Source organism: Aquarana catesbeiana, linkage group LG05 (genome assembly GCF_042186555.1).
Source record: "Aquarana catesbeiana isolate 2022-GZ linkage group LG05, ASM4218655v1, whole genome shotgun sequence".
Taxonomy (NCBI): Eukaryota; Metazoa; Chordata; class Amphibia; order Anura; family Ranidae; genus Aquarana; species Aquarana catesbeiana.
The window spans coordinates 95390797-95406928 of record NC_133328.1 but is presented as its reverse complement, the minus strand read 5'-3'; the positions used below and the strand labels follow the sequence as shown (position 1 = coordinate 95406928).

General features: G+C 48.1%; 1 protein-coding gene across 9 annotated transcripts in view; it reads right to left on the bottom strand.

Annotated features, from left to right (window-relative positions):
• Positions 1-4218, bottom strand: part of KMT2C (lysine methyltransferase 2C) — a 454559-nt gene extending 450341 nt beyond the window's left edge. For 6 of the 9 annotated variants that reach the window (XM_073629967.1, XM_073629969.1, XM_073629975.1 and 3 more), the window contains exon 1: positions 3775-4218. In XM_073629967.1, coding sequence (XP_073486068.1) covers positions 3775-3902 — 128 coding nt within the window. In that variant the 5' untranslated portion in view covers positions 3903-4218. The remainder of the gene's footprint in view (positions 1-3774) is intronic. The other 3 variants (XM_073629972.1, XM_073629977.1, XM_073629973.1) reach the window with 1 other exon arrangement.
• Between the last annotated feature and the right edge of the window lie 11914 nt (positions 4219-16132).

Below are 16132 nucleotides of genomic sequence, written 5' to 3'. Positions count from 1 at the left end.
TGTGTGTGTGACAGGTGCGTGCAGTGTGTGTGTGTGTGTGTGACAGGTGCGTGCAGTGTGTGTGTGACAGGTGCGTGCAGTGTGTGTGTGACAGGTGCGTGCAGTGTGTGTGTGTGTGTGTGTGTGACAGGTGCGTGCAGTGTGTGTGTGTGTGTGACAGGTGCGTGCAGTGTGTGTGTGTGTGTGTGTGTGTGTGACAGGTGCGTGCAGTGTGTGTGTGTGACAGGTGCGTGCAGTGTGTGTGTGTGTGTCAGGTGCGTGCAGTGTGTGTGTGTGTGTGTGTGTGTGACAGGTGCGTGCAGTGTGTGTGTGTGTGTGTGTGACAGGTGCGTGCAGTGTGTGTGTGACAGGTGCGTGCAGTGTGTGTGTGTGTGTGTGTGTGTGTGTGACAGGTGCGTGCAGTGTGTGTGTGTGTGTGTGTGTGTGTGTGTGTGTGACAGGTGCGTGCAGTGTGTGTGTGTGTGTGTGTGACAGGTGCGTGCAGTGTGTGTGTGTGTGTGTGTGTGACAGGTGCGTGCAGTGTGTGTGTGTGTGTGTGTGTGTGTGTGTGTGTGTGTGTGTGACAGGTGCGTGCAGTGTGTGTGTGTGTGTGTGACAGGTGCGTGCAGTGTGTGTGACAGGTGCGTGCAGTGTGTGTGTGACAGGTGCGTGCAGTGTGTGTGTGACAGGTGCGTGCAGTGTGTGTGTGTGTGTGACAGGTGCGTGCAGTGTGTGTGTGTGTGACAGGTGCGTGCAGTGTGTGTGTGTGTGTGTGTGACAGGTGCGTGCAGTGTGTGTGTGTGTGTGTGTGTGTGACAGGTGCGTGCAGTGTGTGTGTGTATGACAGGTGAGGTGCGTGCAGTGTGTGTGTGTGTGTGTGTGTGTGACAGGTGCGTGCAGTGTGTGTGTGTGTGTGTGTGACAGGTGCGTGCAGTGTGTGTGTGTGTGACAGGTGCGTGCAGTGTGTGTGTGTGTGTGTGTGTGACAGGTGCGTGCAGTGTGTGTGTGTGACAGGTGCGTGCAGTGTGTGTGTGTGACAGGTGCGTGCAGTGTGTGTGTGTGTGACAGGTGCGTGCAGTGTGTGTGTGTGTGTCAGGTGCGTGCAGTGTGTGTGTGTGTGTGTGTGTGTGTGTGACAGGTGCGTGCAGTGTGTGTGTGTGTGTGACAGGTGCGTGCAGTGTGTGTGTGTGTGTGTGTGTGTGTGACAGGTGCGTGCAGTGTGTGTGTGTGTGACAGGTGCGTGCAGTGTGTGTGTGTGTGTGTGTGTGACAGGTGCGTGCAGTGTGTGTGTGTGTGTGTGTGTGTGTGTGTGTGTGTGTGTGTGACAGGTGCGTGCAGTGTGTGTGTGTGTGTGTGTGTGTGACAGGTGCGTGCAGTGTGTGTGTGACAGGTGCGTGCAGTGTGTGTGTGACAGGTGCGTGCAGTGTGTGTGTGTGTGTGACAGGTGCGTGCAGTGTGTGTGTGTGTGTGTGACAGGTGCGTGCAGTGTGTGTGTGTGTGTGACAGGTGCGTGCAGTGTGTGTGTGTGTGTGTGTGTGTGTGACAGGTGCGTGCAGTGTGTGTGTGTGTGTGTGTGTGTGTGTGTGTGTGTGTGTGTGTGTGTGTGTGTGTGTGTGTGACAGGTGCGTGCAGTGTGTGTGTGTATGACAGGTGAGGTGCGTGCAGTGTGTGTGTGTGTGTGTGTGTGTGTGTGTATGACAGATGAGGTGCGTGCAGTGTGTGTGTGTGTGTGTATGACAGATGAGGTGCGTGCAGTGTGTGTGTGTGTGTATGACAGATGAGGTGCGGTAGATGATGTGCGCAGTGTTGCTGAGCAGAGACAGGTGATGTGTTGGAAAGGTTTTTATGTTACTTTGTGGGGAAAGTATTGTTTATATAAAGTTTATTCCAATAGATCTGTTTTTTGTTGTCAGTGATAGCAGTGCATTGTGTAACACATATACTGTACGGATTTTCCCTTAGCAGCCGGGAAGCACAGTGTATGTACAGTGTGAGGAGGAATCCAGCATGCTGTTCTGTATGTACAATGCTGTGACAGGAGTAGTAGAGTTCTGTACTCCAGCAAGGAAGCTGTCAGTCCTGAGTGATGTATGGAGAGTGATCGGTGGGTAAATACTGACTGCATGGCGTGTGGGGGATGGGAGATATCTATGAGGTGTATGCCATGTGCCCTGTGATGGGCAGTGTGTACAGAGATGTCAGTAGAAGAGATCTCGGGGTGTGTGGGAAGAAGTGTATAGACGGTACATGGAGTGTGGTGAGCAGTACACAGTGTAAAGTGTCTTATGTGGAGGGCTGTATGTAGTGTGATGGGAGTGTGTGATGTGCAGTATGCAGAGTGTGACAGTCAGCAAGTAGTGTGACAGGCAGTGAGTAGTGTGCACTATACATTGTGACAGGCAGTGTGTGGGGTGAAGTGGGTAGTATGTAGTGTATAGTGAGTGTATGGGGGGGGGGGGGGGGGATTCCGTTGGCAATGTACAGAGTGACAGATAGTGAGTGGGGCGCAGTGGACATTATACAGAGTGCAGTGTGTATGGGGGTGTGGCCTGTACCCAAGGTGCAGTGGGCAGTATACAGGGTGTGACAGGCAGTGTGTGGAGTGCAGTGGGTAGTACAAAGTATACAGTGGACAGTACAGGGGTGCGGTGGGCCGTAGACAGGACACAGGGTGCAGTGGGCCGTAGACAGTGGACAGTATACAATTGACAGTACTCAGTGGGCAGTACACAGGGTGCAGTGGGCAGTATATAGTACTCAGCGGGCAATACACAGGGGGCAGTATATAGTACTCAGCGGGCAGTACTCAGTGGGCAGTATACAGTGGGCAGTACATGTGGTGCAGTGGGCAGTATATAGTGGGCAGCACATGTGGTGCAGTGGGCAGCATGCAGTGGGCAGCATGCAGTGGGCAGCACATGTGGTGCAGTGGGCAGCACATGTGGTGCAGTGGGCAGTATATAGTGAGCAGCACATGTGGTGCAGTGGGCAGTACATGTGGTGCAGTGGGCAGTATACAGTGGGCAGCACATGTGGTGCAGTGGGCAGTACATAGTGAGCAGTACATGTGGTGCAGTGGGCAGTATATAGTACTCAGTGGGCAGTATATAGTGAGCAGTACATGTGGTGCAGTGGGCAGTATATAGTGAGCAGTACATGTGGTGCAGTGGGCAGTATATAGTGAGCAGTACATGTGGTGCAGTGGGCAGTATATAGTGAGCAGTACATGTGGTGCAGTGGGCAGTATATAGTGGGCAGTACATGTGGTGCAGTGGGCAGTATATAGTGAGCAGTACATGTGGTGCAGTGGGCAGTATATAGTGGGCAGTACATGTGGTGCAGTGGGCAGTATATAGTGAGCAGTACATGTGGTGCAGTGGGCAGTATATAGGGGGCAGTACATGTGGTGCAGTGGGCAGTATATAGTGAGCAGTACATGTGGTATAGTGGGCAGTACATGCGGTGCAGTGGGCAGTATATAGTGGGCAGTACATGTGGTGCAGTGGGCAGTATATAGTGGGCAGTACATGTGGTGCAGTGGGCAGTATATAGTGGGCAGTACATGCGGTGCAGTGGGCAGTATATAGTGGGCAGTACATGTGGTGCAGTGGGCAGTATATAGTGAGCAGTACATGTGGTGCAGTGGGCAGTATATAGTGGGTAGTGAGTAGTACATGTGGTGCAGTGGGCAGTATATAGTGGGCAGTACATGTGGTGCAGTGGGCAGTATACAGTGGGTAGTACATGTGGTGCAGTGGGCAGTACACAGTTCCCCTCCCCCCCCCGTACACTTACTTCTTGCGGGCTCCATCTTTGCGGGGGCGGCCCCGGGGTCTTTTGTCGGTGGGGGCAGGCGGGCTGGCTGGGGCCGGGGGCCCGGACTGCTCACAGGCGGACTCTAGGCTCTTGTCCTCGGATGACATCCTAGGGAAGGAGGGGGCCGCATGGATCGTCCCCGGGCTCAGGCCGGCGCATCATTCGGGTGACAGTGGTGGGGGGGCGGGGAGGGAGTGACGGAGTGGAGGAGGCGGCGGAGGCCCGGCTCACCCCCCGGGGATAATAATAACAACAACAAAGGAGGAGAGGGGTGAAGCGCCCCCTCCCGGGGCCTCTCCTCACACCGTACACCGCGGCCTCACACGGTTCTCTCTGGAGCTGTCCGGTCAGCGCCAATCCCGAGTCGAGTCACTGGATGTGCGACAAGCTGCGTGTGACTCACTTCCCCCTCCCTGCGGGCTCCCGTTCAGTCGTCGCGCATGCGCCGACCCGGGAGGGGGAGGGAGGGCGCGCGGCTAGTGACGCCATTATGCACATCAACCCGCCCCTCACACTGACAGCAGAGGTGGGAGGCTTCGGCGAGCCAGAAAACCTGGAGTGCCGGAGTGAAGGGACGTCACGGGATCGGGGGAAGCCGGCGGAGAGGAATCTCCTCTGTGGATTGCGAAATACGTCACGTAGAGCCGAGCCGTCCCATCCGATCTCCTGTCAGCAGAAGAGGGAGGGCGATCAGATGTCTGTTCACCATTCACTACCGTCCCCTCTATAATACACAGCCCTGCCCACCTACCGCTCAACGGAGCTTACATCTAAAGCACGATATACACAATACAATCTGATTGTACAATCGTCTGTATGCTGGCCATACACTATACTACACTACAAAAGGGACGTTTGCTCCGGGCCCGCTGCCAGAGGGGACCTCAGTTTTCATTTATAACAAAAAAAACCTAAACTTATTTTCCCTGGAGAGCTCAGTAGTGTGAGTTTTTTATTTTTTGCGATATAAACGTAAAAAGACAGAAAGTTTCGAAAAAAAATGTATTTTGTTACATGTCTTAGTTACCCACCTCCCGTTCGCGCTATAGCCGAAAGAAAGATGGCTTCAGCGCGGACCTAATTTGCCGGAAGGGCGTCCATAGACGTCCTCCTGTGCTCGAGTGACCTGCGCGCCCCCTGCAGGGCGCACTCAGCCCGCTCTGTGATCAGTGAGTCTATGAGACTCGGCTCATCACAGTTCGAAGTAAGGGGTCGATCCCGACCACTTACCAGGTGATCAGCTGATCATGTGCTGTAAACAGAGCCGGTAATCAGGAGAAAAAAAAAGCTGATCACCAGCGGCTGTGAGAGGGACATCAGTCCCGATTGTGGAGAGCCCCTGCAGAGGCTTCTGTGCCACCTACCAGTGCCCACAGTGTCACCCATCAGTACCACCTATAAATGTCACCAATCAGTGCCTCATCACCAGTGCTGCCTATCAATACCACCTACCAGTGCCCATCAGTGCCACCTACCAGTGCCCATAAGTGACATCTATAAGTGACACTCATCAGTGCCATCTTATCAGTGTCCATCAGTGCCGTCTTATCAGTGTCCATCAGTGCCGTCTTATCAGTGCCTATCAGTGCAGCCCATCAGTGCAGCCCATCAGCGAATATCAATGAAGGAGAAAATTACCCATTTGCAAAATTTTATAACAAACTATGAAACATGTTTGTTTTTTTTCAAAAATGTTGGTCTTTTTTTGTTTGTTTAGCAAAAAATAAAAACCCCAGCTGTGATTAAATACCACCAAAAGAAAGCTCCATTTGTGTGAAAACAATGATAAAAATGTCATTTGAGTACAGTGTAGCATGACCGCACAATTGTCATTCAAAGTGTGACAGCGCTGAAAGCTAGAAATTGGTCTGGGCAGGAGGGGGGTTTAAGTGCCCAGTGAGCAAGAGGTTAAGAAAAATCCCAAAAAGTGTATATTATTTGGTTTGTGTAAAAGTTATAGTGTCTGGTATAGACAATGGAATTTTTATCGATTGTTTTTTTATATACTAGTAATGGCAGTGATCAGCGACTTGTAGTGGGACTGTGATAGTGTGGCGGACAATCTGACTCTAACTGACACTGACATCAATAATGACACTAATACAGTGATTAGTGCTAATAATATAGGGGTTAACATCTAGGGGCAATCAAGGGGTTAAAGCAGAGTTCCACCCATTTAAAAGTCAGCAGCTACAAAAAGTCTAGCTGCTGACCTTTAACAATCAGACACTTACCTGTCCCATGGTCCAGTGATGTGGGAGTATGAAGCCTCGCTCCTCTCCCCCTCCTCTCCACGGGGCCGGCATTCTTAGACCCCTTTCACACCGAGGACGTTTTGCAGGTGCTATAGCGTTAAAAATAGCGCCTGCAATCCGCCCTCAAACTGCTCCATTGTCTCCAGTATGAAAGCCCGAGGGCTTTCACACCGGAGCGCTGCGCTGGTCGGACGGGAAAAAAAGTCCTGCCAGCAGCTTCTTTGGGGCGGTGAAGGAGCGGTGTGTTTACTGCTCCTCCACCGCTGCTCCCCATTGAATTCAATGGGGCAGCGCTGGGATACCGCCGGCAAAACGCTGCTATTGCGGCACATTGCGGGCGGTTTTAACCCTTTCTCGGCCGCTAGCGGGGGGTAAAAGCGCCCCGCTAGCGGCCGAAATGCGCCGCTAATCCGACGGTGAAACGCCGCTAAAAATAGCGGCGTTTTACCGCCGACGCTATGGGCGCCCGGTGTGAAAGGGCTCTTACTGTGGGAGCCCGGCTGTGTCATTCACTGCTGTTAATGACGGGCAATCTCTGTGACCTGTGACATGTCCCAAAAGATTCAGTTGAAACAAGGGAAAACGGGCATGAAATCTGTGTAGATGGTGGAAGATCTACCGGCTCATTCACTCCTCAGTCCCCCTTCAGTGAGCAATTCCTTGTAATGTTTCTGAAATGATCATTTTTTATTGCCATGCATTTATACACATTTGAGGTGTGTTCCTGTGTGTTTACATGAAAATAATCATCATGCTGTATACACAGCATGGCGATAGGGTAGACATGCCACATGTCCTCGGAATAGTGCTCATCATTTATATCAGTGGGAGGAATAGTGCCCATCATTTACATCAGTGGGAGGAATAGTGCCCATCGTTTATATCAGTGAAAGGAATAGTGCCCATTGTTTATATCAGTGAAAGGAATAGTGCCCATTGTTTATATCAGTGAAAGGAATAGTGCCCATCATTTATATCAGTGGGAGGAATAGTGCCCATCATTTACATCAGTGGGAGGAATAGTGCCCATCATTTATATCAGTGAAAGGAATAGTGCCCATCGTTTATATCAGTGAAAGGAATAGTGCCCATCGTTTATATCAGTGAAAGGAATAGTGCCCATTGTTTATATCAGTGAAAGGAATAGTGCCCATCGTTTATATCAGTGAAAGGAATAGTGCCCATCGTTTATATCAGTGAAAGGAATAGTGCCCATTGTTTATATCAGTGAAAGGAATAGTGCCCATTGTTTATATCAGTGAAAGGAATAGTGCCCATCATTTAAATCAGTGAAAGGAATAGTGCCCATCATTTATATCAGTGGGAGGAATAGTGCCCATCATTTATATCAGTGAAAGGAATAGTGCCCATTGTTTATATCAGTGAAAGGAATAGTGCTCATCATTTATATCAGTGAAAGGAATAGTGCCCATCATTTATATCAGTGAAAGGAATAGTGCCCATTGTTTATATCAGTGAAAGGAATAGTGCCCATCATTTATATCAGTGAAAGGAATAGTGCCCATCATTTATATCAGTGAAAGGAATAGTGCCCATCATTTATATCAGTGAAAGGAATAGTGCCCATCATTTAAATCAGTGAAAGGAATAGTGCCCATCATTTATATCAGTGGGAGGAATAGTGCCCATCATTTATATCAGTGAAAGGAATAGTGCCCATCGTTTATATCAGTGAAAGGAATAGTGCCCATCATTTATATCAGTGAAAGGAATAGTGCCCATCATTTATATCAGTGGGAGGAATAGTGCCCATCATTTATATCAGTGAAAGGAATAGTGCCCATTGTTTATATCAGTGAAAGTAATAGTGCCCATCATTTAAATCAGTGGGAGGAATAGTGCCCATTGTTTATATCAGTGGGAGGAATAATGCCCATCATTTTTATATCAGTGGCAGAAATAGTGCCCATCTTTTTTATCAGTGGGAGGAATAGTGCCCATTATTTATATCTGAGGGAGAAATAGTGTCCATTGTTTACATCAGTGGGAGGAATAGTGCCCATCATTTATATCAGTGGGAGGAATAGTGCCCATTGTTTATATCAGTGGCAGAAATAGTGCCCATTGTTTACATCAATGGGAGGAATAGTGCCCATTATTTATATCAGTGGGAGGAATAGTGCCCATTATTTATATCTGAGGGAGAAATAGTGTCCATCATTTATATTAGTGGGAGGAATAGTGCCCATTGTTTATATCAGTGGCAGAAATAGTGCCCATTGTTTACATCAGTGGGAGGAATAGTGCCCATCATTTATATCAGATGGAGGAATAGTGCCCATCATTTACATCAGTGGGAGGAATGGTGCCCATTGTTTATATCAGTAGGAGGGATAGTGCCCATCCTTTATATCAGAGGGAGGAATGGTGCCCATCGTTTATATCAGTGGGAGGAATGGTGCCCATCGTTTATATCAGTGGGAGGGATAGTGCCCATCGTTTATATCAGTAGGAGGGATAGTGCCCATCATTTATATCAGTGGGAGGAATAGTGCCCATCATTTATATCAGTGGGAGGGATAGTGCCCCCCAATGGCACTTAGGTGAAAGTGATGTTAAGATCCTTCTGGTGAGATCCTGGGAACGCTGAGTATCCCAAATGTTGTGAGATGTTCAAGCACAGTGCAAGCTTTTCTGATCAGGTTGTGGCTGCTTTTGGCCCCTTGCACACAACTGCAGTGCTTCACTTTAGCTGTTTTAGTGCACCCAGAAGGAACAGGTGCAGCGTCCATCCCCACTACAGGCAGTCTGTCAAGCTCTATGGTAGGCTGTGGCTGGTAATGGAGTTTAGAGTCCTGTGTATTCAAGTTAGGTTCACACCTAACTGGCTCTTTGTGCCACATCTGCCAGGGGAATGGTCTGCTGTGCCTGCGTGTCATGCAGGAAAAAGGTTCCTGCACTTTTTTTAAAACACAGCCAGAGGGAAATTTCACTGTGCTTTTGCACCATGTGATTTTCAGCAAGCAAAAAAGTGCAAGAATGGCAGCAACGCACCTCTGCAAAGGACTTGCAAAGTATGGCTGCGGTTGGTTGAAGGTGCGATAACAGGTGCGATTTATGTGCTGCCCCGCACCCGCAACCACCCGCACTAGTGTACACCTATCCTCAGAGATGATAGTGCAGATCTGGGATGTATCTAGCTGATTTAAACAGAACAATAATGATACAAAGTTATACAATAATGATACAAAGTTATACAATAATGATACAACTCATCTACATTGTGACACATGAAGACTTGATTCATCCAGACTTGTCATGTAACTGGAAGGCCAATTCAAAAGTTTTGTTTGTAAAACGCGGGTGAATGATATATTTATTGTAAGGACTCATGTTTACACTTGTGCGACTTGTCATGCAACTTTTGACATCAAAGTCGCATGACAAGTCACAGCCCATTCTTTTCAATGGCACCCATTCAAATCAACAATAAAGTGCTCAATAAAGTTTCAGCGACTTTGAAAAGGTCCCTGCACTATTTTGGTGCGACTTTTGATGCAGCCTTGGTCCACAGAATGTAAACTCAGATCAAAGTCGCAATCCAAAGTCTCACTGGAAAGCGTTCAACTTTGGAGACATGCTAATGGAGCCTAACGCCAAGACCCCATTCACACCTGTGCGACGCACTTATGTGCATTTTTTTGTGTGCTGCTCTACATGTAACAAACGTGTCAAAGTAGCTCCTGTGCCTTTTTTTTTTGTCAGTGAGACTCGTACATTTTTGTAATGCGTGTTTTTGTTACACGCCTGTCAGGCACATTTGTGAGGCCATTGAAATCTAATAACACTGTAAGCAAGATGTGTTTTTTGTCACATTTCTGTGTGCATTCCTAAAACACAAAGGTGTGAATACGACCTAGGTTTACATGTGCGGTTAAATTGCTGCACCTTTGCGTTTTGAATTTAGATCGCTTTTTAGAGGTGTTAGACAGACGTGATATGATGCCCGTTTTAAACCTGAAAATGCCACACTATGTATGCCTCAACTGCATGTGTGGCACATCCTTATTAACTTTCATGGGTTATACCGCGCAGCAGTGCTGCCCACCAAATGTGACGGGTGATATATTTTGCTGTGGACAGGAAGCATAACTTCGCAACCATGGTATGTGAACATCCTCCCCCCCGTCCATTGCCTTTGCAGCTTACGGGGGTGGTAAAAACACAACTCAACTGTGCGATTTTACCACCCTGAAACTGCAAATCTAAGGCTTGTTGTTCACACCACTTGTGAGTGAAACATGTTTTGGTGTGTGTTTCCTGCAAGGAAACACACTGCCCTCCTTAAAGCGGAGCTCCACCCAAAGGGAAAACTCTGCTTGTCTGCCTCCTCCCCACCCCTGCTGCCACATTTGGCACCTTTGTGGGGGGGGGTACCACTTCTGTCTCAGTTCGGCCCCCCCTCCTTCCCCCACAGCCTTCAGGGACACTTCACAGGACTTAGAAGACTGTGGCCAATCCACAAAGTGCAGAGCACGTCACGCATGCGCAGTGGGAAACTTCACTGCTGGCTTCCCTTAGCCAGGATGGCGGTGCCAGCACCTGATTGCTGATTGAAGAATCCACTTGGGTGAGGTCACCACTGGATGACCGGACAGGTAGGTGCCTAAACATTGAGCCCAGGTTCACATTGACAGGGGGAATGAAATCGTTCGAGTTCAGCACGATTTCAGTCCCGACTTCGGGGGGTGATTTCAGAGACATCTGTGCGGGTTTCTGCACAGATGTCTATTGAGATTGCACCCCAAAGTCACCAAAAGTAGTGCAGGAACTACTTTTGAGAAATGGTGCTGCGCCACAATGTCAGCGTCGCACCGATTCAGATGGTGTCATTGCCGGCAATAGCCGCTGATTTGGCATGTGATTTGACATGTAATCAAATGTGCTAAATCGCTGCAATGTGAACCAGGGCTCAAAGTCAGCAGCTACAGTATTTGTAGCTGCTAAAGTTTATTATTTTTTTTTGGGGGGGGGGGGGGGGGGGCTCCTCTTTAAGCTCTTTTTTTTCGTTCAACCCAGCAGGGCTGAATGAGAAAAAACTGTCAGCTCAGGTTGGAGCTGCTGTACTGACGATCTGATGTTAGTACAGTGATCTCCCCTGCTGTTCTATTGTGTTCTGACAGGGGGATACCCCCCCCCAGGGACCCCCCCCCCCTGAATACTCCGGTCAGTGCTCACCGTTATTGGCGATCAGGTGCCAATCAGCAGACATTTTTTGGTCATGCCCCTTCGACAGAACGGCCGTCTTCTGTCGCACCGTCTGCAGTACACAAGGGCTGAATGTCAGACGGTTTCTATTGAACCCCCCGACATTCAGCCTGGGTGTACTATACTATGGACGCGTGCGCCTGGGTGCTCTCAATTTAATGACACCCCAAACTCATCTAGTAAACATGCGCAAGTTTGCGGACCACCCAAACGCATGGTAATGTAGTACATGGCGGTCTGATGTGGCACGATTTTAAAAGTTGTATGTCTTGCACGCTCATTTGGCCACCCATGGAAATAAAACGTCAAAAACACACATGGACGGGATATGGTGTGAGTGCCATGTGATGGGTGAATGAGGATGTGCCTGCATGATGCGCCTCCATAGGATCGAGTCACGTGATGAGCTCCATCTACCTGTAGAGCGGTGATCGCTCCTCCCCCTTCCCCGGGGACACAGCGGGCGCCTGGCCAGGACACGAGCGTGTGTGGGAGGAGCCATTGAGGAGGAGGGGGAGCTGTCACCAGCTGTTGGCGCACTCTAAGCCCTGAGCTGTGTGGGGGAGGAGGAGGGCCCCTGTGTGATCGCCGATAATTGGGAGGTGGTAGGAGCCCCGGGCGGCTCTGTGTGCTTACATAACACAGGAAGGAGGGGGAGGACACCATCCCTGCCAGCACAAACACAGCCCCACTCTACTTGTGTCACCAGGGAGGGGACACTGCTCATGTCACATATACACAGAGGACTGATGGACATCTATGACACCTGCATTCTATTATTCCATATAGATTCATAGAACAGACAGGAATGTGCATCTCCCCAACCCAGAGAGAAGGTCCATCAACCCCAACATCCACATCAAACTTCCCCGCATCTGGGATCCATTGTTAGTGAATACAGATGTAATATATAATCCATTGGTGTGATGATCTCCAGGAGGAGTGCTCCCTCTATTCAGGCTCATCCATAGCTCCCAACTGTCCCTGATTTGGAGCAATGTCCCTCTGTCCCTCATTCCTCCTCATTTGTCCCTCATTTTGGTCTGATCTATATAGATGTATATAAAATGCACTTTTTATCGATCAAAAAGTGTTTCCCAGTGCTAAACCTTTCATCTGATTTCTAAATTGCGGCATTTGGAAAATTCCAAAAGCCAATATAAAGACATAGTAGTGGTAAAAAAAACACTTGAGTTTAACCAATCTTGTTTTTTGTACAATTCTCCTTTAAGGGGGTGTGTCCTATGCCTGCGTACTTTTGCTGATAGGTGTCCCTCATTCCCATCTCAAAAAGTTGGGAGGTGTGCCCACCTATGGGACATAATTTCTCACAAGCAGACCAAACTATGGAAGACATGAATGTTTCACATTGCGGGGGGCGGACTCCAGTCTGATCAGCAGGGGATCCGCTCACTGATCTCGCTCATCCCTTTTTTGATCGGAGCACAACGGGTGGATGACAGGTCCATGTCCACTCAGACACGGACAGAGCCCACTCTGCTCTATGAGAGGCTGGGGGGTAAACAGTCTCTGCTGTCCGTTTAACCACTTCAGTACCGGGCACTTTTATCCCTTTCCTGCCCAGGCTAATTTTCAGCTTTCAGCGCTGTCACACTTTGAATGGCAATTGCGCAGTCATGCAACATTGTACCCAAATGAAATTTTTATCATTTAAAAAAAAAAAAAAACAGCTGTATTTTGGTGGTATTTAATCATCACTGGGTTTCTAGTTTTTGCTAAACAAATGAAAAAAAAAAAGTTTTAGGGTTACAAAATTTTGGAAATTTTTCTCCTTCACTGGTGTGCACTGATGACGCTGCACTGATGGGCACTGATGAGGTGGCACTAATATGCAGCACTGATGGGCAGCCTTTATGGGCACTGATTTGCAGCACTGATAAGCAGCACTGATGAGGAAGCACTGATAGGCATCACTGATGGGACTGCTCTGATAATCAATGCACTGATTATCAGCCCCCCCCCCCGTCAGGAGAGTCGCTTATTGGCTCTTCTCTACTCATGCACTGTCAGTGTGAGTAGAGGAATGCCAATAACTGGTAACCACCTATGTCATAGGCTCTTTAGGCTCCGTTCACATCTAGGCGTTTTTGGGTATTTTTCTGCTCTAAGCCTCAGCTCTAAAAATGCCCAATAAGACAAATCCCATTTATTTTAATAGCTCCTGTTCACATCCGAGTGTTCTGTCACCTAAAGAAAAACGTCCGTCGCTCAAAAAAGTACATGAGCTTCTTTTTTGGCAGATTACAGGCATTTTACTGCTTTTGCATTGGTGACCTTTTATCCTTGAAAACGCCTGTACAAAAATGCTGCAAAACGCTGAAAAAATGCCTGTAAAACAGCAACGCCTAGGTGTGAGCGGAGCCTTACCGTGATCGGAGATGCGATGTGTCAGAGCAACACACCGCACTACCAACCGGGGGCTCGCGCAATCAGTTTATTCTGAAGGACATCATATGACATCCTGTCAGAACAATGGAGCCTCCGCCCAGCCGTCATTTGCTATAGGCTGGGCGGGAAGGTGTTAAACCCGAATACCCTTTGATTCGCTTACACGGAGAAGGACAGAGTCTTCTGCCTGTTTTTATCGGATTGTAAGTAGGTGGGTGTAAACGGGTACAAGTCCATTTACACCTGCTGGTCCATAGGGAGAAATGAACCGTTTAATCAGGTTCTTCTAAAAAACTGACCTTACCAGAACCGCGTGAAAGGGGTCTAAAGGAAACTTCAAAACTACTCAGGAAAGGACAATTTTAGAACTAAGGATGGCCATATATTATGCAATTTATTTTCCTTCAACCACAGGTGGAAGGAAAGAAGATAGCTAGATTCCCTCATCAACACAGTCAGTGTTGATGGGGGAATCCCTTCCGCAACACTATCGTGTTCTGCTGGCAAGGAGCCTTCCCCACTGGCGGAATACATTGATCACTTCAAACCCAACACGCTGTTGTACTGATCGACTGATGATCGACTTCAGTACAACCAGACTGCCCATAGATGAATCAAAATTGGTCTAGTTCCTGCTCAACCAGCTGAATTTCGATCCATCTATGGCTGGCTTAAGAATGATATTTCTAGGTTCATTGTAGCCATCTGTGGACCAGGAAAGTCTGAGCGGTGGGGAGAAGATGGTTCCATCTGATTTATCCATGCCTGTGTCAGAGCACTGAGCATGCCTTTTTATTTTTCGGTTTTAGTAAAAGATTTTTTATATGTGGAGAGCACTATTAGTATCATTCTGTTTTGCATGTTATATGCTCATGAGTGCGGTATCAGCAAAGGAGAGAAGGAGTCTGTTGGGGGGGGGTTATTAAAGCCAAAGAAGGGGCAAAAGCACACTACTAATACTTTGATTTATTATTGGGGTCAATATTATTAGGTGAGGATTCACTATCTACACAAAGTGGAAACATGCAGAGCACAAGTGGCATTTGACATATTGGAAGTTATTTGAATCTATTACAACATTGGTGGTTGGATACACAATTTTTAATACACTTTCTATTTTGTTGGGACTTTTTTGCATAAATGTTTATATATGGTTGTGCTACATCACTTTTTATGACTATATGCATTTAGAGGTTTGGTGAAATCACTTAACAATGTTTTAGCAGCAACTTTTGGTGTATTGATTTATACAGTGTATATTTTGTCAGAATATTGACTGTGTTGATTTCTTTGAGTATTTTTGATATTTCCATTTGAAATAGATAATAGACGCAATGTAGACCTCAGTTTTCTAAACTCAGCCATAGACGGTTCGAATCCTGTTGCCAGTCTGTCGGATTTTACATGCAATTATTGGCAGTGGCTGCTATAACCACTAGCAGTAATCACTGTGTTCTGGCAGGCACGGCCCTCCCTGTCGGGAGAACACAATGGCTCCATGGGAGGGATTCCTCCATAAACACTGACTGTGTTAATAATACTATAGACTGTCACTGTACTAATGACACTGGCTGGGAAGGGGTTAACGTCTAGGGCAATCAAGGGGTTAAATATGTGCCTAAATATGTGTATTGTGTGTACAGTGTGCTGCTTTTACTAACTGATCAGAAAACAGACAGATCATTCCCTTCCTATAGACCTCTGTGTTTACCAACACAAGAGTGCTGGGCTGTGATTGCAGAGGTCCCAGACATTAATGATTGGCCGGGACTTGCTGACAGGCTCCCGCTGTTTACACTCACAGCGGGAGTCAGGGAGGAGTACGAATTCATGCGCCCTAAACCCAGAAGTAGGCAGCGGCGGCAAGCAGTTAGACCCCTTTCACACTGGAGGCATTTTTCAGGTGCTTTAGCCTGTAAAGCCCCTATAAAAAGCCTCAGCTGCAAACCCAGTGTGAAAGCCCGAGTGCTTTCACACTGGGGCGATGCACTGGCAGGGCGTCACAAAAATTCCTGCAAGCAGCTTCTTTGTAGCGCTATAGGAGCGGTGAATACACCGCTCCTTTAGCACCCTTGCCCATTAAAATCAATGGGCAGCGCCGCTGCAGCAGTGTTTTGCGGGCGGTTTTAACACTCTTTCGGCCACTAGCGGGCGGCTGAGCCCTCCCTGAATTGTAAAATAAAAGCTGTTCACATGCCCCGGTTGCAACATTTTTAAAGTCGATGTAAACCCACTCTCATCATTTCTAAATTACTTCCATAGTGCTGATCTATAAGGATATACATGCCTCCTGCATGTATCTTTACCTGTCAAATATCTCCCCTTTAGCTGTTTGGAGCCCTGCAATACTCCGGATTCTGTGGGCATGTCTGTTGTCCGGAGCTCGGTGGGTGGAGTCGTGATGTCAGTATACTCCCCACCCACCTCTACACTCCCCTTGGCCA